This window comes from Pristiophorus japonicus, unplaced genomic scaffold (assembly GCF_044704955.1).
Source record: "Pristiophorus japonicus isolate sPriJap1 unplaced genomic scaffold, sPriJap1.hap1 HAP1_SCAFFOLD_293, whole genome shotgun sequence".
Lineage (NCBI taxonomy): Eukaryota > Metazoa > Chordata > Chondrichthyes > Pristiophoridae > Pristiophorus > Pristiophorus japonicus.
The window spans coordinates 223,319-248,381 of record NW_027252702.1 but is presented as its reverse complement, the minus strand read 5'-3'; the positions used below and the strand labels follow the sequence as shown (position 1 = coordinate 248,381).

The following is a 25,063-nucleotide window of genomic DNA, read 5'->3' as shown; positions in this document are numbered from 1 at the left end:
AATCTGTGGAATTCGCTGCCTCAGAGAGCTGTGGAAGCTGGGACATTGAATAAATTTAAAACTGAGAGAAACAGTTTCTTAACTGATAAGAGAACAAGGGGACAGTGGAGCTGAGTCCATAATCGGACCAGCCATGATCGTATTAAATGGTGGAACAGGTTCGAGGGGCAATATGGCCTACTCCTGCTCCTATTTCTTATGTTTTTATGTAAATATGTGTCCTATGGTAACGACCCTCCTCCCAGTGGAAGCAGACTACCCTATCTGTCCTGTTAAAAAAAACAATAATTTTAAACACCCCTCTTAATTCTCGTCTTATTCCACTTTGCTCCAAGAAGAATAATCGCGGTTTCTGTATTCTCTCCACATAACAGGATTCCTTCATCCCTAAGATCTTTGTGTTAAATTCCTCAGCATCATCTTCAAGTCAAATATACTTCATATAACCTGGAGCCATGAATTGGACACAATACTCCAGCTTAGACTTCATCTCTGATTTACAAGGATTTAGAATAACTTCCTCGTGTTTATACTTTCTATCGCTATTAATAAAACCAAAGACATCGTATGTTTAATTAACAACCTTCTCAATTTGTCCTGCAGCTTCACAGATGTGTGCTTGTTCTTGCACCCGTTTTAAAATTCACCGCCTAACATTACCGAGTTGTATTACAGCATTCTCCAGAGCACCCCCTCAGGGTCACACAGCAGGCTTTGATCATTTTGTCACTATAGACCATATGGTCCTCCTTTGGAGATGTCAGCCTTGATATCTTTACGTTACACCTTTCGGAGTTTCCTGTTTGTGCTCATCTCCACCAACACCCTCTATTTCGCACGGTTCAGCAGAAGGCTGACCAGATCTGTCGATTTTAGCTGCAGCTGTTTGCATTGCTCAAAGTGGGGCGCGTTCGTCCCCAATTTACATAATGACTGATGTTTTTAAGTCTGCAGGAAATCAGAATTGAGTAGTTAGTGACAAATATAACCTCACCTGAAGATTCCATTTATCAATACAGATTTTACACTAATCGATTCAGCTGAAATGTGTTCAGTTGACAGACAGCAAGAGTTGTTGATAAGTGGTTTTACCTGTGTGCCTTTATTAGGAACTCTGATTTAGGATCTAACTTTTAGGTGTAAAGCCGTGTTAGTATGCTGCAGAATAGCGCTCAGCTCGCAGGATGCAACTATTGAGCCGTGACTGAGCGCTGTTCTCGGACCAGCGAACCGCAGCCTGTCGGTAGGTTGTGACTACAGACAAATAATACAAGTAGTGTGCCGAGAAACGTTTAAAATATTTCTTCGTGGCTATGTTGAGCGGACTGTTTGCAATGGTTTGACCTATTGCCAAGGTGACTATTATTTTAATAGTCATCAGTCTGTGCTTCCTATCAATAAAACTGACAGAGCCTCTGTTAGTCACTCGCTGAATGAGGTTTAATTAGGTTCCGATCCCAAATATGTTCTGCACTTTCCTCAATCATTTTCCAGGATTGAACTTGCAGGACTGAGATGCTTCACAAACGGCTCCTCTAAGTACTCTCAGAAAATATTGGACCTTACCGTCTACTCGCTTTGAGACAAATTCTGGCTGAAATGTTGGAAGAGGAAATGAACCATAGCATTATGGCATGGTTGCAGCACAGAATGAAGCCATTCGGCCCGTGCCAGCTTTCTGCAAGAACACCTCAGCTAATCCCACTTCCCCGCACTTTCCTCATAGCCCTGAAAATTGATCTCCTTCCGGCATTTATCCAAATCCCTTTTGAAAGCCACAATTGTATTTGCCGCCAGCGTCCTTTCAGGCTGTGCAATCCATGCCTAACCAATCGCTGCGTAAACACATTTTTACTCATGTCGCCTTTGGTTCTTCTGCAAGTCAACTGCAATATGTGTCCTCTGTTTCCCAACCTTTCCGCCAATGGAGATATTTTCTCTCTATTTTGTCTGTCTATAAACCTCATGATTTTGCACAACGCTATCAAGTCTTCTCACAACCTTCGCTGTTCTATGGAGAACTGCCCCAGCATCTCCAGTCTATGCACCTACATTAAGTCTCTCATCCCTGGAACATTGCTTGTAAAGCTTCTCTGCACGCTCTCTAAGGCCGTCACATCCCTCCTAAAGTGTGATGACCAAAATTGGAAACAATACTCTAGTTGAGGCCGAACCAGTGTGTTATAAAGGCTCATTATAACTTCCTTTGGTTTGTGCTCTCTAGCACTATTTATGAAGCCCAGGATGCCGTGTGGTTTATTAAACGATTTAACAACGTGCCCTGTCACCTTCAACGATTTGTGCACATATATCCCCATGTCTCTCTTTGCATGGACCCCCTTTAGATTTGTATCCTTTAGTGTATTTTGCCTCTCCTAATTGTTCCTACCAACATGTACCAGTTCGCACTTTCCTGCATTAAATTACATCTGCCACGTGTTTGCCCATTCTACCAGCCAACCTATATGCTCTAGAAGACTATCGCTATCCTCCAAACCGTTCATTATAGACCCAAGTTATGTCTCATCTGCAAATTTTGAAATTGTGCCCTGTACACCCATAATATCTGGGCTCAGATTCCACCGTTTCAACCATAACTTGTAATGTGTAAATCCCAAACAGCTAAAAGCTCAATTACTGTTAATCCGGTGATAAGGACAGAATATATAATAGCTCTAGATATATGCAATCATCTGATTCCGTGTCGATTTCAATCCTATTTTATTTAACAAGTTGAGCAGGTTGTTCTGGATGGTGACTGATATGAGGAACATATATTTATTATTAGTTGGTGATATGGAAGCGGGAGGTAATGGCGATCACATGCAACAAATGAGTCAGTTCCTTGTTTTATTTCCCTTACGATATGGAACTTCACGCTATAAGTGACACGGGGACGAACCCGCCTGTGTGTTGCGGTGAGAACCGCCAGCATTGATTGGCTGAACTCAAGGCAGTATTTACTTATTAAACACCATTTGGATTGAAACTCCATCAATACTATTTATGCATTGATCTGTTTGATTTCTTATGTTATAAAAATGTAATCTCTATTAGCAGACGAGCTAATTGAGAAATAAACTTGATTATATGTAATAGAACTTGCATTTGTATGGCGCCTTTCATTACCTCATGCCATTCCAAAGTGATCCCCAGTCTCTGTCGCACTTTGTATAAGAAACGTATCTGTATATTGCTCAAATCCCAACACTTGGAGTGAGAGACGAGGCCTTCTTTCACTTGGACCCGCATTTCTTGATTTATATTCACAGAGCAATGTTCAGAAATAAAATTTGTTCTGTGCAACTTGGCCACTGAATCATTATTGATGAAATAAAGTTGTTTCTCTTTAGCCACGGGGCTGGGTGCCCTTGAGCTAGGTTATCGGCTTGGGTCATACATGAGAAATAATTACTTGGTTTAGGCTTCATAGAAACATAGAAATTAGGTGCAGGAGCAGGTCATTCGGCCCTTCGAACCTGCACCACCATTCAATAAGATCATGGCTGATCATTCCCTCAGTAGCCTTTCTTGCTTTCTCTCCATTGATCACTTTGGCCGTAAGGACCATATCTAACTCCCTTTTGAATATATCTAATAAACTGGCTTCAATAACACTCTGCGGCAGGGAATTCCACAGGTTAACTGCTCTCTGAGTGAATACGTTTCTCCTCATCTCAGTCCTAAATGCCTACTCCTTATCCTTAGACTGTGACCCCTGGTTCTGGAACTCCCCAGCAACAGGAACATTCTTCCTGCCTTTAACGTGTCTAATCCCCTCAGAATTTTATATGTTTCTATGAAATCCCAAGAACTGGGAGCACCCAATGGACCACAGTACAACTATTTTGGTAGAAACTTTCATTCAAGTGCCACTTTGTTTTTTTGAGGCTAAAAAATCCAAAAATTAACAATTGAACATTAAGGTAACCTTTGTAAAGTCAAATCAAATTAAACTTCTCTTCCCAGTTGAAAGGATGCATTCCAGTCCCTCCAGCGCCCACCTCTCGGAGAAGGCCCAGAGCATACCGGTGGACACCGGGTGCTCCATCTCCAGGGACACCCTGGCTCAAATGTAACTGCGGAAGAGAGGCAGGCAGTCAGGATGAATGGCCACCTCGACTGTCTGCCACCGGGACTGTTACTGGCCCCCTTGGCGAGGCCCAGGAGCAGTCCTACGAGGAGGCCTTCGAACTGCCCGCTCCCTTCCGCTCAGGGTGCCCAAAGATCAAGAGTGTGGGACTGAAGTGCAACCAGAATTTGAGGAGCAGCCCCCTATAATATTGAATGAGGGGCTGCTACCTCACACATTCGACATACACATGTGTCCGTGAACTGAATTAAAAATCGATTTCTTAGGAGTGCCCCATGCAACACCCTCCAGACCAAGTCCACAATAAACAAAGGGAGCACTCCCACGTAGTGAGCACTCCATTGGGGACCAGCACCTCCGACGGACGGCAAGATGGTGCGCCATGGCATGGGAAGGTCAGTACAACCAGAATCAGCGCCTTCTGGAGAAGAGGGGGCACATTTTCATCAGTTTTGCTTCGGACTGACGTGGATGTTGAAATTCGTGTCAGAGTGAGCGCTGCAAGGGGTGGCTCCAATTAAGCTGGTAAATGCGGGTAATGTTAATGTTAATGCCAATATCAACATGAAACTGAGGGGATACGCATTACAGAGCATGAAGCAACGGAATACATCAGTTCTACTGTCACTGGGATAGTAATAACACGGCTGTTGTCAATGAAATAGAGTTTAGACATAAGTAAAAAGTGAGAGAGCGATTTGCCTATTCTAACTTAGCCATTATTAGAAATCCAAACCGCTCCTTGTATGATTTAAAGATGTTACTTTCACTTGGAAGTCCATCCCAGTGATTGGCCAATCTTTCAGAATAGAAGACATCTTTTCCATCGGACCTGAACTGGCCTTTTACCAGTTTGTACCTGGATCTCATCATCCTGCAGTCGTGGTTTAACCTTTCCTATGATACTTATACCTTCGCCTCATTTAATGGCCAAATAATCCAGCATTTCCTTAATCTTTGCTCATAGCCATTTCTGGAACGGCACTGTAGTGGTTCTGTTACTGGACTAGTAATACGGAGGCTTGCGACCAAATATCCGGCGACCTGGTTTCAAATCTCACTAGGCCAGCTTCGGAATTTAATGTAATAAATCACTTTTGCTGATAATCTTTTCTCTGATACCTTAAAGAAAGGTCTGCCTTCAGGAAGTCCATATAATTAACATCCATAGACATACCATTGTTCAAATTATTAGTGACCTCCTCAAAAATTAAATTGTTTAGTCAGCCATGACTTACCCTTAACAGGGCCCGGCTGGCTCTCTCTGATCACCTGACATCCGTTGACGTACTCAGTCACTCTTTCCCCAAATGTCAGTCTCTAGCAGCTTTACCACAACTGACATTAAATTTGTGGGCCTGTAGTTACCCGTTCCTCTGTCCATGTCTTCTTAAATAATGGAGTAATTTTAGTAATTTTTCAATCTAACTACACACTTCCCGAATAAAGAGAGCTTTACAGATTCTCACTAACACATCTGCAATTTTCGGAGCTACTTTGTTTAATATGCTGCGGTGGAAACCATCAGCCCTTGCAGATCTACCAATGCTAAGTCTCATTATTTATTTCATTGCAGATTTTGTTGTAAATACTGAATATAGAAATGTCTTCTGGTTCATTTATTTAGTCTACATTCCATCACCTGTTATTGTATTCTCTTCCTCTACTGTGAAAACGGATACATTGCACTCGTTTAATAAATCTGCCAGTAAGTCGTTATCTGTTGCAGTATTATCGGTCTATAATGGGTCTACAACTGGCTTCGCCACTGCCTCACTGCTGATATGTTCATCAACTCTTCCACTGTAAGTCTTTCTATTACTTGGAAGCGTTTTCATATTCTCTTTTTACAGCTCTTAATATTGTATTTGTGTCCCTTTGTTTTTTTCTCTCAATCTCCCAGACCACTTTACTTGCCCTTTATGTAAAGTTAATATCCTGCAATGTACAGAAGTGAAACTGCTGGATTATTTGCAATGCTCAGCCCAGTGACGCCAGTAAGACAACAGTGACATGGACAAAGAGCAAGTGAGCCAGCTGGGAAATGGAATGGATTTCGGGATAATTGAGCTTCAAAATCAGTAGGATGGCTCAGCCCTGACACTGTCGAATACAGTGCCGAGAACACAGGCTTCATGAGAAAGGGGAAGTACAATTACTGAAGTCTGGGCTGAGTTTACAAAAGAAAAAAAATGTTTGCATTTCTATAGCGCCTTGCACGAAATCAGGACGTTCTAAATCACTTTACAACCAATTAACTAGTTTGGAAATGTAGTCACTGATGTAATGTTGGAAACGCAGCCAGTTGTGCACAGCATGATCACAATCTGTTTCCTCTCACCAGTGTCTCATTTTATGAGATATTCGGCGCCAGCTGCATCAATGTAAAACAAGATGAGGAGAATTAATCCCAATTTATAATATTGATGCACCACACGGCCACAATTATCACCAACTACCCGTTCCCCATTCGAGTACATTTTAATTACTAGGCTAATATTTACGTTTATCGATATTGTTTTAAATTCCCATATAGTTAAGGTATGCAGATGTATAATCACATGCACAGGACTGTGAAGTGGTTTGGGTTTGCACTCGAAGCGACAGGGTGAGTGCTATGATGAGGGGTAGTGTGCAGAGTGCTCTCTGGATGGGAATGTGGGTGAGATCGCCAATGCACAAAACAGCAGCAAAACCCAGCTCCAAATGGCAGATCCATTCGTAGTATAACTATTGTCCAATGAGGAGCAATAATTCAAAAAGCCCAGGTTGTACATGCGGAAATTCTTCCCGCTTTATTCTAACACTACATACTACCTGCCAGGGGAATGGAGCTCACACAATGTCCATTTGCCCCGGGACTTTGAGCAAGGTGCATGGGACAGTGTATCTCACTCAGCCAGCTGCACATCACCCCACCCAGGGTGATCTGACGCTGCGACCTGTCGTATAATTGTACTCACTGACTCGCCTCCTAGTTTTACTTTCTGTAAGTTAGATGAAAACCTCAGTCTATATGTAGTACGGGGTACTCCCGATCTCTGATGTTGCGGCTCCCGCTTGGAGCAGATGGTTAATAATTGAGACGAAACTGAAGATTATATCAATGTGTTCGTGTAACATTTTTTCCGTTTGCGAATTGGGCTGCTCGCCCGATTAAAATAAACCAATAAATATCTCTGTATAAACAGCGAACATGGATCATAAGAACATATGAAATAGGAGAAGGAGTAGGCCATACGGCCTCTCGAGCCTGCTCCACCACTTAACACGATCATGGCTGATCCGATCATGGACTCAGGTCCACTTTCCTTCCCGCTCCCCATAACCCTTTATTCCCTTATCCGTTATGAAACTGTCTTACTCGGTCTTAAATTTATTCAATGACCCAGCTTCACAGCTCTCTGAGGCAGCGAATTTCACAGATTTACAAACCTCAGAGAAGAAATTCCTCCTCATCTCAGTTTTAAATGGGCGGCCCCTTACTCTAAGCTTATGCCCCCTAGTTCTAGTCTCCCCCATCATTGGAAACATCCTTTCTGCATCCACCTGGTCAAGCCCCCTCATAATCTTATACGTTTGGATAAGTTTGGAAAAAGCTTCTCAAATTTGGAAATGCTGATTGGGTAGCGTCATCAACACTGATCTCCAGGCAGTGATATCCGCTGGAATAAATGCTCATAAATCAGAAATCGGACTGTTAGTATCAATACATATCAGATCAGAAATCACTGCCATGGTGTGAAATCTACCCTGGTCCATGAACACGTTCAGGTTCCCAGGTGAGATGGCCAAGCTTATGAAAGACAATTCCCAACTGATGACATCCCTTTTGATTACATGATCGTTATTCTGGCGTGGATCGAATTACTGAAGGCACTTTATCTGTCCGCCATTGTTCATTATTCATAGGCTTCATGTAACCGCCAGGGCTGTTGACCAAGGGCTGTGTGGCTCTTTGTCGGCCGGTGCGGACACAATGGGCCGAAATGGCCTCTTTCTCCGCTGTAAATTTTTTTATTTCTATGTTGCTATTTCAGCAAATGACAAGCACAAACAATTTGGATGGTGACAACAGATAATCGATGAGATCGTCCACTCCGGGAACGCCAATCAAAACATTTCCAGCAAGTGATTTATCCCCCACGGACAGTCATGGTCGGAAAAAGCCGAGAGGGGGCGCTTTTTCAATGTTGGCGCTCCAGGAGCACATGCACAAGGCAGCAGTGGAACACGAATCCCTTGACGCTCGCAGATAGACCAGTGTGTATAGTGTAAATCGATCTTGTCGGCTCCGTGTGTACCGGTAGATTCGCTGAACATGATGGGTTCAGCGAGAACACATCTCTGCTCCGGAGAGAAATTTACACATGTGCCTTCCAATGGGAACGTGGCTTGCTGCTTTTAAGAAAGTAGTGCATGTTGGGATCATACAATCCGAACAAAAGGAGCACATTAGGCTCATCGTGTCTGTGTCGGCCGGAAAAGAGCTATCCAGCCTAATCCCACTTGGTCCGTAGCCTTCGTGGTTACAGCACTTCAAGCGATTAGCCAAATACCAATTACTTGGAATCTATATTCCCTGGTTAGTAACCTCTTCTCTAAGGGCAATAGGTCCTTCATATCCACTCTATGTAGGCTGCTCATAATTTTATACAACTCATTTAAATCTCCCGACAGCCTCCTATGTTCCAAAGCAAATAACGCCAGCATATCCAATCTTTTCTCATAGGTATAATGCTCCAGTCCTGGCAACAGCTTTGTAAATCTCCGCTGTATCGTCTTTATTCGTATCACCTATTTCCTGTAATGGGGTGACTGGAACTGCGCGCAGTACTCCAGCTGTAGACTAACTAGATATTTGTACAGTCAAAACATAACCTCAGGCTCTTATATTCTATACCTCGGCTAATAAACGCAAGCATTCCGAATGCATTTTTAACCACCTTATCTACCTCTCCTACTGCCTTCAGTGATCTGTGGACCAGCACTACAAGTTACCTCTGCTCCTCCAGACGTCTCACTGTCATCCATTTATTGTGTATTCCCATGCCTTGTTGGCCCTTCACAAATGCATTACCTCACACTTGTCCGGATTGAGTTCCAGTTACCACTGTTCTGCCCACCTGACCAGTCCATCGATATCTTGCTGCACTTTACAGCTTTCTTCTCCACTATCAACCACATGGCTAATGTTAAGATCATTTGCAAATTATTAATCTTGCCCCTACATTGAAGTTTACGTCATTGATATATGTCACAAAAAGAAAGGGACCCAGTGCTGAGCCCTGAGCAACACCAGCCGCAAGTCACAGACACACCAGACTCCCATTACACTTTGCTTTCTGCCACTGAGCCAAATTTTGCTGAAACTTGCCACTTTCCTTTGGACCCAATGGACTCTCACTTTTCTGACCAATCTGCCATATTGGACATTGTCAGAAGCCTTGATAAAATCTGTGTATGTTACGTCAAATGCACGACCGTCATCAATTTCTTTGCCCGCCACCGAAGTTAGGACAACTGACCTGTAATTACTCAGACTATCTTTTGTAGGGTTTTAAATAATTGTACAATGTTAGCGGTTCTGCCCCCATGCGTATGGACAGATAGGTAGGAAATTTATAACCGCAGTCTCCAGTGTTTCCTAACCTGTCTCGCTTAACAGCCTGAAATGCATGTCATCTGGACCTGGTGATTTATCTACTTTCAAAGATGCTAAACACCATAATATTTCCTCTCGCACAATGTTTTTCTCAACTAATATTACCTCCTTAATTTCAGTCCCTGCATCGTCCCTTTCTTTTGTGAAGACAAAGGCAAAACATATTTAGGTTTTCCGTGATGTAACATTGTAATAATTTTCATGCCCTCTCTTTTAATTTCCTACTTTTCTTTTTAATTTCACCCCTGCAATTGCTACTCTCCTCTAGGTTTTCTGCAATATTTCGCTCTGGATATCTGAAATAAGCTTCCTTTTTGCCTCATCTTGCTTGCTGTTGTTTCAGTCGAAGCTATTTTTGTTGGCTCCTTGTGTTCTGCCTTAATGACAAACCCATGCTGTCAATCTGGACAGCTGTAGACTAGAGAAAGGCTGTTACCGGCTTTGTGCTGATGGAGGACCGACCTGGCATCTGCTCCATTACTTGTCAGGTACTCAGACGGAGGGACAACCCCCTGTCAACCAGCAGGGGTCCATGTTCGCATTGGATGTGTCGCTGGTACACAGAGGTTGAATTGATTTAATTTTTAATGATAGGCTGCTAAAGTGTCAATGCGAAGTAAGTAAATTCACAGATAACACCAAACTTGGGTGATTATGAAATTCGCATATGCAGTGAGAATATTAAATATACAGCTCTCCGCGGTATGCACTGAATATATAGAAATATCTACTGGTTACAACACGGAATCAGACCAGTGGACCCAACCAGTCAGTGTCGGTGTTCACCCTCCACACATGCAAATAGTTCTAGCCGCATGTACCCGTCTTCATCCACATTCGTTCAACACCTTGTGCTAGAGCCACTTATCCAATTCAATCGTGAATGTTGGCAAAGTTTCTGCCCCAACCATTAACCCTGGAAGTGAATGCCACAGGCTCCCAATTCTCTGTGTGAAACCGTTTCTATTAATCACTGGTCTAACTCTCTTCCATTTCATCTTGTATCGCTACCCCACCGCCCCTCAATCATTGGAAATAATCTGTTTATATCTACACTGTCGCATTCTTTCATAATTTCAAACACTTTTATTATAATGACCCGTAATCTAATTGATCGAAAGAAAACGGAGCAATTTCGAATCTTTTTGCATATTTATATCTCATCACTCCAGCGTGCTATTTATTCTGTGTTGTACAATCTTTAAATCCTCAATATCCATATTATAGTGTGGAGCCAAATACTGTACACAGCTCCCAAGCTGTAGTCTTATTCAAGTCCTGTGTAGGCTTATCATGGCCTCTTGGTTTTTATAATCTATATCTCTTGAGATAAATCGAGAATCCGATTAGCTTTTTACAGCTTGTTCAAGCTGAGATGCTGCTTCACTCTTCACTTCCACAGCATGGAGCCTACTTCCATTCAGGTTATAATTAATGTTCTATTTACAGAAATCAATCACATCATACTTGCTGATATTGAATTAAATCTGACACTATTCAGCTCCGTCTTCATTTGTATCAATAGCCCTTTGTAGTTTCCGTTGGTCTAATAAATAATTAACTATACCTCCTATTTTGGTGTGATGTATAAATTTCTGCACCACTCTCCTTGTCGTGGATCCATATCTTTGATATACCCGGTGAACAGTGGAGTCCCCAGAATCGCTCCCTGTGGGTTCCCTTCATCCACTTCCAACCCGTTCGTATATAATGAGCGATGTTTCTCTCTTCTAATCTCTATTAATGCAGTATGCTCCCCACTCTTTAATTCTGTACTCGTTAGCCTTTACTTAATTTTGGCGCTAGTAACTTTTCAAAGGCTTCCTTAAAGTCCAATTACTTTACAAACGACATGACCAAAGATCGCGAGACCACCGCACAACCCAGACTGCAGCTCTGGTTATATTAATGCGGCTGGTGTCGAGCTCGGGGCTGCTGGTCAGTGTCCGCGGAGCGGGGGGTACAGAGGGTGCGGATGCTCGGTTTGTCACAGTAAAGGAGTTAGAGGTTCAGCAGTAATTATTTGAGTAAGCTGTGTTAAACTGACATAAGAACCTAAGGAACAGGAGCGGGAGTAGGCCATACGGCCAATCGAGCCTGATCCGCCATTTAATACGATCATGGCTGATCCGATCATGAGGTCACCTCTCATTCTTCTCACTTCCAATGAGTAGAGGCCCAATCTACTCAAACTTTCCTCATACGTCAATCCCCTCATCTCCAGAATCAACCGCGTGAACCTTCGCTGAACTGCGTCCAAAGCAAATATATCCTTTCTTAAATATGGAAACCAAAACTGCACGCAGTATTCCAGGTGTGGCCTCACCAATACCCTGTATAACTGTAGCAAGACTTCCCTGCTTTTATACTCCATCCCCTTTGCATTAAAAGGCAGAATTCTATTTTTGCCCACTCACTTAGACTGTTGTTTATCACCCCATCTTTGTATCGTCAGCAAACCTGGCTACGTTACACTCGGTCCCGAGTGGATAAGCGTAGATATGATTATTCATCCAGCAGTAATATATTCCGAAATTATTAAATTAGGAAAGTAAGGAAACACAATCTGTACAGATGCAAACAAACCAAACACGGTTAGGTGCAGTTCTCTACTTATCTGTTCATATTAATCAGTACAAATACCACCATTGTGACAATAGAAAAAAAAAACACAATGCAGCCTATCACAGCCCATGAGCTATACTCACTCCTATTGGTCTCTCCTTCCGCCCCATGCAAATAAGCCCAGTCTCTCGAGGTTTATAAGGTCGGTGTTCAGACACACACAGTTACACAGAACAGTCGGTGTTGGGGTCTGGAGTTCGCTCTCGTTAAATTGTTCCCCGCTGGTGTAGACACAATGAATATTTTCTGCGTTTCGGTCCTTTTAGCCTGCGTACCGAGTAAGTGATACTTAATAAAGGGATTAATGTTAATTTGGATAAAACTGTGCGGCTGCGTTTACATTGTGGAAATTGCCTCGCCTTTAACTCGTGTTCTGTTTCAGATACGATGCATTAAATATATTTTCTCCATTCAGGTGCCTACGGTGTAAGAGTGGACCAAACACCAAGAACGGCAACAAAAGAGACAGGCGACTCCCTGACCATCATCTGTGTCCTAACTGATACGAGCTATGGATTATACAGCACGTACTGGTACCGGAAAAATCCGGGTTCATCAAATCGGAACAGCATCACAATTGGCGGACGATATGTTGAAACAGTCAACAAGGGAGCAAATACATTTTCTCTGCGAATCAATAACCTGAAAGTTGAAGACAGTGCCACGTATGATTGCCAAGCTTATGATACCACAGCAATGGAGGAGAAGGTCCCTGCAATACACAAACCATCAGCTCACTTTGTTACACGAACAAGGTCAATATTTACCTGTTGCTTGAACATGAAGAGTAGACACTCAGTATTTTGGAAGGATAACATCCTTTCTTACAAGAAAATCTGTTGCAAGAAGTATTGAGGCAGGAATCTGGATTGCAGTTTGTGTCTCGGCCTGAGGCTCATGTATTAATGCACAGGGGACCTTTTTGTACTGGTCTCTGTCACTGTGTATGGATATACCACAGTATTGAATCCTGCATCCCCCTAATACATAAACTATCCCCACACCTTTTAATACAACATTAATACAGGTTATTCTCTCTGTGGCTAATAACCTCACGGTTACATACATACTGCCTCTGTCAGGCACTGGATAATATCTTAAAGATTTTTCTCTATTCATTTACGTGATTTTTGTATAAATGTTAAATCAAAATCTTTGTGGGATATTGATATTTTTTGAGAAATTTCTGTGAGTGGCTTAGAATTATGAACATCTCCGGGGATCCCAATATAAAGGCAATGATTTGAAGCATATTTACTGCAACTTTCAATCAATATCTTGGAATATCTGTGATGTTTGCAACAATGGAGTTCTTGTGCTGGTGTGAAATGATGTGTGTATGGAATAACACAGTGACTCAGCCCATAGCACAAACCTCACCAACAGTTATCTGGTTCCTACTCGTAAAGGTGGCTCTACAATATGCGTCTTACTCAAGGTTGTTACTACATAAAGTCTGCAATTAATTCCATTTGGAACTTTGGTTGAAATCTCTCAGCTCTGTCTGATGTTAAATCAATGGATTGACTTCATCACTGTTACAGGATTTCGCACTGCACATAGTAAATATCTGGATGGAAAGAAACTGACCGAAATTGAAATGTATGAATGAATCTAATACATCAGAAAGTTCCTTCAAGCGGAGTTGTTTTGGTGTACTTATTACCGGACATTTGCCTCAAATACCCTTTTTGGACGGGGCTGACTGGGGACTGACTTACTGTGGCTATTACAATGAATACGGAGCTGGCACCACGCTGACTGTGAAACCTGGTAAGTGCCGTCTCTTGTTACTTTTCTCACTGTCTTTTCACAGAAGATATTAAGAATCAGTGTTCTGTTTAACATGATCTGAAGCGCACTGTGCAAACGCTGACGCTCTTTTTGGAAAGTCGGTTAGGTTTGCTGACAGTTTAATTGGCTTTAGCTTAAAAAGAATGAAAAAAGATTTTCCTCGTCAATAAAATTAACCTGTATAAAAAAATATACAAACAAACCTGTATTTACTATATAAATTACCTCCAGACAAACCTGTATTTAAATATATATCTTAAGCCGAAAGAAACCTCAATTTCATTGTATAACGTGCCCCTCATGGTTTATTTAAGCTGCTTATTTGCATAGATTCTAATAGTTTAAACAATTAAAACGGAGCATGCCTGGTAAAGTTACTGAGGTCTCCCAGAATATCCCCGATAAACAGTGTTTCTGATTTGAAGGTTTATTACAATTCCGGGGTAGAGGATTGTTTTCTGAAAACACGAAAAGATTATAACGTGTCATTTTATTAATTGTTGCCTCCGAATTTCTCTCCCCCTTTAAGATCACTTCTTGTATAAAAACTTTAACTGTTAACTTAATATTGGCACAGGTCTTGTAACTATATTGTCCCTTCGAATCTATTCATTTGTGACTCTGGACTATCACCAGACACATTACAGTGACCTAGACAATGGCACTGGGGATGAAATAGATCTCGCTCAGTTACGCGAAACCAGTGATCGTGAATTGACAGCCTATTATACATTGCAACAGCTTTTCATTTCCATTGATTGGAAAACTGTTGCCAAGATTTTTCATTCCAAACCAACTAAAAGTGACAGTGAAACTTTTCCAGTCTTGAAACAGAGGTTGGCCTGTTGTGCTGTGAACTTCAGTGAAAATTATATCTAACACAGTGAAACACCGTGTGTTGCTTCACTCCCGGCGTAGACCACTTTCATTCCCTAGACTCCAATTCTGTGGAAGCCTGTGTACATGGAAGCCAAACTCGGAGAAAGCCGTATTTGAGACAACAGAGGCGGTCTGTGTGTAAGAATGTACCGAGCAGCAGAACATTTGCAAACCACAGTGGGTTTCATGCAAAAAGTCATTTTGACTGTGCTCGACTGAATATCAGGCGCTGCCTAAAACGGGCGGCCGAACCATTTCCGATTCTTTCGCGCAACCACAGAAATTTCTAGGCCTCATGAGTGTAGAAATAAAAAATATGCGATCTCTTCGTTATTTAATGCATTGAGGAGCATAGTGAAAGCTTCGACTCTCTCTTTATACTTTTCAATCCCTTTGATTTAATTTATTTGAAGAAGTAATGAATTTAATCAGGGCCTATGTCTTGTTTTGATGGCCTGTATATTAAGTCAGCATTTCGAAGAGACGAGAATCCCGTAGAGGATGTGCAGAGTAAGAGTTTATTGTCACCTGTCGCTTGATTGGATGTGCTCGTTATCCGAGAGAGTTCCACATTAATGGCTAGAAATCGGACACTGGATCCGATAAGATATGAACCCGATCTACATCATTCCACCAAAAACTTACAGGTCAGGTTAGGTCAGGCTGTTTCAATCTCTCTCCCGAGGAGAAGGTACACTGTGAATGTTACAGGATGACCCATCAGTTCTCCAGTGTGGCCTCTGACATGAGAATGTGCCTGGCGTAAAACCCACAAAATGTGACAGGCAGCAACATAGAACAACACTGACTTGAAGAGGGTGGTGAGACGTAGATTGGACTGAAAATATTGCTGGGTTTTAGGGTTTCTTCGGGGAGACAGAATACGTCACTGATTGAAAGGAACCCCGTCCTAACGACGTCAGGATGTGCGCGCCGAGAAAAGCCATTTGGTTCTATTACAGGGCACCATGTGGATTGTCCCACAGGGAATTCGCTCCCCAAACAACTGGGACTCCCCAGTTTAAACAAAGCTAACACTGGAACATTTGTCTTCTGACATTACAGGGCCAGCCATTGTACTCTGTCCGTTACAGTAGCCCAGACACTACCTGGTCTATGTAACATGGCTCAGCCCCTCTAGTGGAACATTTAATAAGGAATGTCAGGCGTTAAGCCCAGTTCCCTGAGATTGGCAACGGTGATTTTAGGGTTAATTTCCTCCTTCTCTCCTCTGACTGAAAACAACGAGTGAAGCTGTGCTACTAATACCTCTGTCAATGGTATTCACATCACCACTATCATCGAGAAATCGTTTTATATTAGCATTTAACTTGGCCAAGGATTGTGAACTCAATGTTTGCGTTTATGGTCGTTGATGAGCTAAATGACTTGTTTGCTTCTATCTCGCTATTTCATTACTTCCTCTTTTGATGTTTCATTTTTTCACTCAATATTTTGTCAAACGTCATCAGTGGTAATTTGAGATTCACCTAGCCTCTCTGACTGTTCCATTTTATCAGCTACCTTTATTTTCTCGGCTCTTGCAAGGACACAGCTCCAGCCCTGCCTATGCTCATCCCTTGTGTACTTAAAGTATATCTGTTAGGTAGTATATTCACTGTTGCACGTTCAGGATGAGAACCCCCTCTGGCCCACAGCACATTTTGTGAATTCGGGAAAATGACCTTGACGAAGGGATTGAGTGTAATATATCCAAGTTTTCTGACGATACGAAGCTCGGTCGAACAGTAAGCTGTGAGAACACAAACCGTCTGCAAAGGGGTACAGCTAGAATCAGTGAGTGGAGAAATGTGACGTCATTCACTTTGGTAGGAAGAATAAAAAAACAGATTCTTTTAATGCTGAGAAACCTTTAAAAGTTGGTGTTCAGAGAGATTTGTGTGTGAGAAACTCAGAACGGTAGCAAGCAGGTACAGTGAGCAATAAGGAAGGCAAATGGCATCGTGTCCTTTATTGCAAGGGGTTATATTATAAGAGTGAGGAAGTCTTGCTACAATTGTACAATGCCTTATTGAGACCACACCTGGAGTACTGTGCACAGTTTTGGTCTCCTTATCTAAGGAAGGATATACTTGCCTTGGAGGCAGTACAATGGAGCTTCACTAGATTGAATCCTGAGTTGAGAGTGCTATCATATGATGAGAGATTGTCTCGAATGGGCCTATACTTTCTGGAGTTTAGAAGAATGAGAGTTGACCTTCTTAAAACATACAATATTATGAAGGGGATTGACAGGATAAACGGTGAGAGGTTGCTGCCCCGAGCTGGAGCGTCTGGAAATAGGGGGCACAGTCTCAGTATAAGCGGTGGGCCATTTAGGAGAGTTACGAGGGGGAATTGCTTCACTCAGAGGGCAGTGAATCTTTGGAATTCTCTACACAGAGGACTGTGGATGCTGAGTCTCTGAATATATTCAAGGCTGAGATAGGTAGATTTTTAGAGTCGAGGGGAAACGGACGGGAAATTGGAGTTGAGGTCGATGATCAACCAAGATATTGAATGGTGGAGCGGTCTCGAGGGGACGTATGCCCCACTCCTGCTCCTATGTCTTATGTTTTTATGATCTTCTGTTCTTATAAGTCTCAACAAACGGTTACTCAAATCAATAATATATTTTTGAATGTGAACGGAGCAGTGACATTTTAGATGCGGTTACTTTTATAACTCCTCTATGATTTTTCATCCATATGCGTTAAATTCTGCAGAGCGCTAGGCTGTGAGCCAATCAAATTATTATGGGCCCTTTGAAAAATATATATTTCAGGTGGCGTCAAATTTCAAAGCAACGTTAATGGAAGTAAATTAAACGATAATTAACCACAGATATAAAATACATAAAATAAGACTTGCATGTATATTGAACATTTTAAGATCCTGGGATGCTCCAAAGCGCGTTACAGCCAATGAAGTATTTTTGAAGTGCAGTCACTTTTGTAATATAGGAAAAGTGGCAACCAATTTGCGCACAGCAAGGTCCCACAACAACAATGTGAAAATGATCAGATCATCTGTTTTATATGTTGGTTGAAGGATAAATATTGTCCCTCGCCTGTTATAAACTGTCTAATCGTCATTATAGAGAGAGAGAGTAAGTCCTTCTTTGTAATTTTAGCAGTACAACCTACTCCACCAATCATCAGTCTCCTCTACTCTGCAACTGACGAACTGAGAGCAAAGGGTTTTGTGCAACTGGTTTGCCTCATCAGCGAATACCAGCCAGAAAGCATTGCCGTGAGCTGGGAGAAGAACGGAAACGCAATATCGTCTGGCTTTACCACCTCGTCGCCAGCTAAGAATTCCAACGGAGTCTTTAGCTCCACGAGCCTCCTTAAGGTGCCCCTCCAGGAATGGTCGAGCGGTTCCGTGTACAGCTGTCATGTCTCACACCCCCCAACCAAAAGTAACCAGTGGAAAGAAATTCGGTCCACATCAGGTGAGCAAATGTAACCAATTCACACGGCTGCACAGGTGAAACATTCTCAATTCCTTGACCAGTGTTGGATCAGATGAGAAGTTATTGTGATCATTTATCGATGAAGATTAAACAGCCCTGAACCCGGCCTTAGTAAAATCGGCGACAGCTTATGGTACAGTGTAAAACTACAGTAAATATAGTTTGGAATGTTTTAGCAGCAATTGCCGCGATAACTGAAGGTGCTCGTTCAATGAGCCAGCACAAGCAGGATGGGCCGAATGGGTTCCTTCGGTGCGGTATCATTCTATCATTTTCTGTTGCAGCGGTAATTCCTGAGGTACCTGAAGGTGCTCGCTGTTCCGCGGATGATACAAATGGTAGTTTGAGATGTGTTAACGCGTACATGAACATTGTACTATGGTCAACAAACACATCGATCATAAACTTTTAAGATCTTACAAACAATGTATAAAGAATTGTGAAACAGTTTACATAATTAATTTACCAAATCAAATCCAGGCAAAACCAAACAAAAACGCACAGCCTATCTTCGGCAAAGAGGATCAAACTGTAACAGTGTGTTTCTGTTACTCACTAATTGCGGGAGGATGGATTGTAAGTGATACAGGGTATCCACACAGAAATGAAATGGATGAGACAGGGACGGAGAAAGAAATAACAGAAAGAGAGAGAGAGATAGAGAGTGAGAGAAAGCTGTCATTAGATTAATCTGACAGATTCGATCACAATACCTTTCAACAATAAGCTGGTCTTTTGTTTAAAAATAGTCATGGGTAAGGGCCAGGAACAACCGAGAAGAGCGCACTTCCATGGTGGCCTCAGACATAGACCAAATGATCATCTATGCTGTAGGATTCATTCAATCCATCTTCCTTTCTCTGACTCTCCCTCTCTCTATAGATATATATTTATATAACGGGATGGACCAGTTAAGGACACCCAAAATGGCTTCATACAAATAAGATTATGTCTCTCAAATCTATTTTACATTTTTTGAAAAATTACAAAGTTGGTGGATGAGGAAAGCCCAGTAGACAATGTCTACTTAGATTTCTAAAATGCTTTGTAAAATGTACCGCATAAGAGGCTTCTCTCTAAGGTCGCATTCTCTCGTATTAGTAGACATATATTGAGATCGATTCAGTACTATCTGGCAGGATGCAGGCTAAAAGTAGCGAGAGATGTACTCGGATCTGTTTGGGGAGCGGTCACCAGTGGGATCCCGCAGGGATCAGTGCTGGGAACGTCGCATTTTACTATTTTTATTAATGATTTCGATTTGGGGTTTTGTGCATAATTTGCACAATTACAGACGATACAAAGATCGATGCGCTAGTTAGAAAATGCTCGACTTGAGATTTTTTAGCTGTATTTCTACCGCACCCAGAAGATCACGTGGTTTCGGGTGGGGTGGAGTTTATATGTTGTGATACACAAGGTATCGCAATTGTTTGGGACAGGCTCGATGGTGTGTGTGTGGTGGGTGTATATATATACACACACACATATATATGTATTCCTATACTCGCACAAATATACCCACACACACACATATGTATGTATGTGTGTGCATGTGTAATATATACACACACACACACACACTATATATATATATATATATATATATATATTATATATATTTGTCTGTCTTTCTCCTCCTCTACCTATGCCTCTCTATCTCTGCTTCCATCTCTTCATATCTGTCTCTCTTTCTACCTATCTTCTATCTTTATGTTTCTTCCTATCTCTCTGTCTCACTATCTCTGTATCTCCCTTTCTTTCTCTACCTCTCTGTTTAGATCTGTTTTACAAAGTTATGATGTGACTGAACATACATGGAAACACCAGAATGATGTTTTAAATTCAACAATAATCAGTGAGAGACAAGATCACATCTTGCCATGCAAACAATTATCAATGAAATTAAAAATCTTGCTGAACTGCCGAAATTGAGAACACAAAAACATTGTACCGATTATGAACCTCTGGTTTCTCACTGACAGAGCTCGCAGTATTTCTCAGAGACCCATCCGTTCAACAAATTTGGATCAATAGAACTGCCACCTTGGTGTGTGAAGTGGTCTCGACAGTTCCCACTGAGGTTTCGATCTCTTGGACAATGGGTGGAAAGTTGAGGACTGAAGGAGTTCTGACCGAACCAGCTACTAAGTATGGAGATCAGTACCTGACCATTGGCCGTTTGACATGCAGCGTGGAAGAGTGGGAGAGCGGGGTAGAGTTCGTGTGTTCGGCACAGGAGGGTCAATCATCGACGACGGTATCAAAACGAACAGGAAAAGCAAAAGGTGGGTAACAATATAAAGCCTTGTTTTCGAATGGCAGTGGATGAGACACTAACACTGGGTGAACTTTTGTTACAGTGGAGCCAGTGAGACCAAAGCTCCGCCTCCTGCCTCCATCGCCAGCGGAGATTCAAACTACGAGCACTGCCACTCTCTCATGTTTGATCAGAGGATTCTACCCTGACAACATCACCGTGTCCTGGGAGAAAGACGGAGCTGCATTGAGCGTGAATGTCACCCATTTCCCTACTGCTCTTGAACAGGATCTGACCTTCAGCACAAGGAGCCTGCTTGTTTTACCATCAGCGGAATGGCAGAAAGGATCAAAGTATACCTGTGCAGCCTCACATCCACCTTCACAATCCTCTGTGACGGGGACCATCAGCAGCCCGAAAGGTAAGGACAGTTCCACAAAGTACTATCACACAATCAGCACTCAGTTCTTTAATCTAAAGCCAGCACTGAACAACGCACGCCCCAGTGATGAGATCCCTCTAGCTGTAACAAAATGTATGCGTCCCTAACTCCCAGGCAGCAGGTGGACGATAAAATGATCAGCGCTCAATATGTGCTCCGCCACAAGGGATGTGTGGACCAAAGGTAAGAAGGGGCAGGATCAGCATTTGTCTAATTTCACGGCACGGTACCCTGGTGATTGTGGGCTATCTTTAAGCAGAAATATGCAGTGGTTAAAGACAGAGTGTTCCTATGTTCACTCTGAGCAGCAGATTTTGATTGGTGTTTGTTTCAATCTGCACTTCCTGATTAAATTCCAGCACAACCCTGAGTGGTTGCCGGCAGTGAAGTAAAAGACAAAATCAACCAATGGGCGCAACCAATCGATGTACATCACCATGGAACATTTTAAGTATTCGAGAACTCTCCTCCACCGGTGTTACATGTCACAGGAGGAGACACATACCGTCTCCATGGACTGAACCCAATTATGTGACACTCTGGTTTGATGGGTGCAAAAGCCACCCTTGTGATTACCTTCTCGCTTCTAATTGTTGTTCAATCAAATCAAAATGTTTGTGCAATAATTGTCTCAGCCCCACACTGCGAGTGACGGGGAAGCATTCAAACTTTAGCTTTTCGTGAAAACAATGAGGGGGAATGTTCATTCTGTCAGATTTTATCTGATGCATACAGAAGTTGCCGATTTTAAGTTAAAAATTTAAGACATGTTTTACAATTTCTGGTAGTAATTCCCTTAATGTTGTCAAGGTACGGATATCAGAAGACATTTCCACTGTCACTAATGGCAATATCCAGCATTGCCGGTCAGGTATCTCATCATAAAATTATAGTTTCTTCCCTTTAAACTTTTCAAACAATGGAGTATTTAACCCCAACCTACCAACAGCGCTCCTTCCTAGCCCTGAGGGGTAGCTGCTATGTTCCTCAACACTTTCTACTCTGTAAGCGAGACAGCCAGAGCGGTGACAAATGATACAAAGCATCTGATGGTTGGTGCTGGTGCTCAGGGCACTGTTCCGTCCATTGCCCGGACTTTATCATTGCAATAGAGATGACTTTTGCTCACTTTGTATGAGCAGTACTGGGACCTGCCACATACAGGCCACAGGGCGGCGGTTGTCCTCCAGTATCAGTCAGTCTGAAGGGTGAATGTTTCCATCACCGGAGCGGGGACAGTCAGCCCCCATTAAATAGCAGGCAGTGCTCGAGCTCGGAATAAATGATCGGAAATATTATTGAGCGCATCACCCAAAGAAGTCAGAAGGCCGAAAGCAACTGGACAAGAATGGGGAACCAACTTATTAGCTCAGAAGAAATAATCTGAGAAAACCCATAACTCACTACAGTAAGTGGAATTATTCACATCTCTTTGAGTGAGTTACTGTTGTTGCTTCGCGTGGTTTTAACATGACAGTGTGAAATAACCATTCCCTCTTTTTCTAGATTGTCATGAGGCAGGCATTTCTGTAAAGATACTGAACCCTGTCTTTGAAGAGATTTGGACCCAGCAGACAGCGACCATTGTGTGTGAAGTCGTGTTCAGCGATTTAGAAAACGTCCGTGTGTCCTGGCAAGTGGGAGGCAGGTGGAGAACGGAAGGAGTAGAGACTCTAACTCCAGAGTGGAGCGGAAGTAAATCCGCCATCGTTAGCAAACTGAAAGTCTCCGCGGCCGAGTGGGACAGTGGGGTTGAATATCTGTGCTTCGTAGAGGACAGAGAATTGCCGACTCCAGTGAAAATCTCCACCAGGAAAACAAAGGGTAAGCACAGATAATACTCGTTGGCATACTGATCCGATGATCATTGGTCGGTACGATTCATCCGCTGTCTATTGTAAATTCTCCTTTAGTCAGTGATATATAGCCTGGGTTCCTGCTATTCACCACACGGGTACAGAGTAGAATGAGAAATATGAGGGGTTTGAACATGTTGCGTCCCAACACTGATAGTATTTTCTAAATTGGTGACTGTCTTCAACCCTTTGCAAACTAACATCATACCACAATAAATCTACCAATGAGAGCCCATTAAAGACACCCCGGACCAGGCAGAGAAATGTGTAAACTCTCACAGATAGGACACGGCTCCAAATGCCCAAATGCGGAGTTTCACTGGAAGAGGGAGACGGGAAGAGAAGAGCGGACAAGGGATACACTCAGTTTAATAAATATTGCTCTCTTTGCAGTTGGTGAAATGCACCGTCCTAAGGTCTACGTGCTGCCTCCATCACCAGACGAGATTGACACTGAGAAGACGGCTACACTGGTGTGCCTGGCCAGCGGTTTTTACCCTGCTGAGATTTACATCGCTTGGATGGTCAATGACACCCTTTTGGATTCAGCTTCCCCGAGCCAACCGGACATGGAGAATAAACCCGGTTCCAGCTCCATTGGCAGCAGGCTAAGGCTGGCCGCGGCGGAGTGGAACAGCGGCGACACTTACTCCTGCTTAGTGGGACACCCGTCCCTCAAAATGAATTTAATCAGAAGTATCAATAAATCTCACGGTAAACCTACTTTAGTTAACGTTTCACTTGTTCTAACCGACAGTTTTACATCGTGTACATAACCACCCGTGGTTGAGTGGATATTTGCTATAGAAGTGTTGCTGCTGTGATGTTCATCATTGTTTGTGTTTGAGTCAGCGAATCTCCCATTTACCCTCCGTCACTGTCACCCTCCAGATCAGCTAACAATTGATGATGTATTTCGCTAATATGTCAAACTATATCCCTCAATGTTGCATAATTGTGGTTGAAATCCGATAACCATGAATAACCTTAGTGCCGTTTTATAACAAAGCTGCAATATTTCTGAAGATCCCTTGAAGGGTTGCGTGATGTTGTTGGATAAATATGAAATTGAGCTGAAGTCTGTAGGTGGCTCCGCTTCTTGTAATAAAAGCAGAATAAAAACCATCTGTCTTCCCGCATTTTTGGTTATATGCGTGTGATCTTCGTGATGATGATTTACAACTTGATCCAGACACATGTTGAACCATTGTGTAATATTCCGCCTGTGCAGCACGTTCCCTTTGCCCCACTTTGTGGAGACAATACTGGTACTTTGAATCAGCTTACACTGATCCTCACCGTTCTTGGAAGCTTACAGAGCTCATGTGGTGTGCAATTGGCCAATGAGATGTCCATTTGTAGAAAGGAATGAATAAAGGTGAACGATTATCCTGCTGCCCATTACAATGTCAACTATGCAATAAGACTGGCGATTGCCACTTACTTAGCCATTGGTAGGCAGATAATCTCCTTCATTGGTGTCTCTTCCGTCTCCCTCACCGTTACCTCTGGTGTCCCTCAAGGATCTATCTTTAGTACCCTCCTCTTTCATTACATGCTGCCCCTCGGTGACATCATGAAACATCAGATACCACAAGTACACTGAAAACACCAAGCTCTATCTCACCACCACCTCTGAACCCATGCACTGCCTCTGATTTCTGACGCTAACTGATACAGGATGAGCAGAATTGATTTTGTCTTTAAATACTGGGCAGAACGAAGACATGTTCTTCGGACCTCGCCACAAATTCAATTTCCTAATCACGGACTACTCTCTCTCTGAACTTTGTCGCAGCCTGAATCAGACAGTTTGGAACCCTGACAACATAACTGGCCCTGAGCTTGGATTCCGAATCCATATCCTCCCAATCACCATTACCATCTACTTCTACCTCAGTAATATTGCCCAGTCACAGATCATCTGCTGCTGAAATTCACAGGCGTGCCTTGTTTATCTCGGGAACTGACTAC

The 25,063-nt window shown here is 42.6% G+C and overlaps 1 gene segment (V, D, J or C); it reads left to right on the top strand.

The window, feature by feature from the left end:
- The first annotated feature begins 12,618 nt into the window (after window positions 1-12,618).
- Window positions 12,619-23,905, top strand: LOC139248770 (Ig heavy chain C region-like). The segment is given in 8 exon segments: window positions 12,619-12,661; window positions 12,799-13,063; window positions 14,089-14,156; window positions 18,190-18,510; window positions 20,517-20,819; window positions 20,895-21,212; window positions 22,740-23,057; window positions 23,483-23,905. Coding segments are annotated over 8 exon segments (2,019 nt in total).
- Window positions 23,906-25,063: the final 1,158 nt, after the last annotated feature.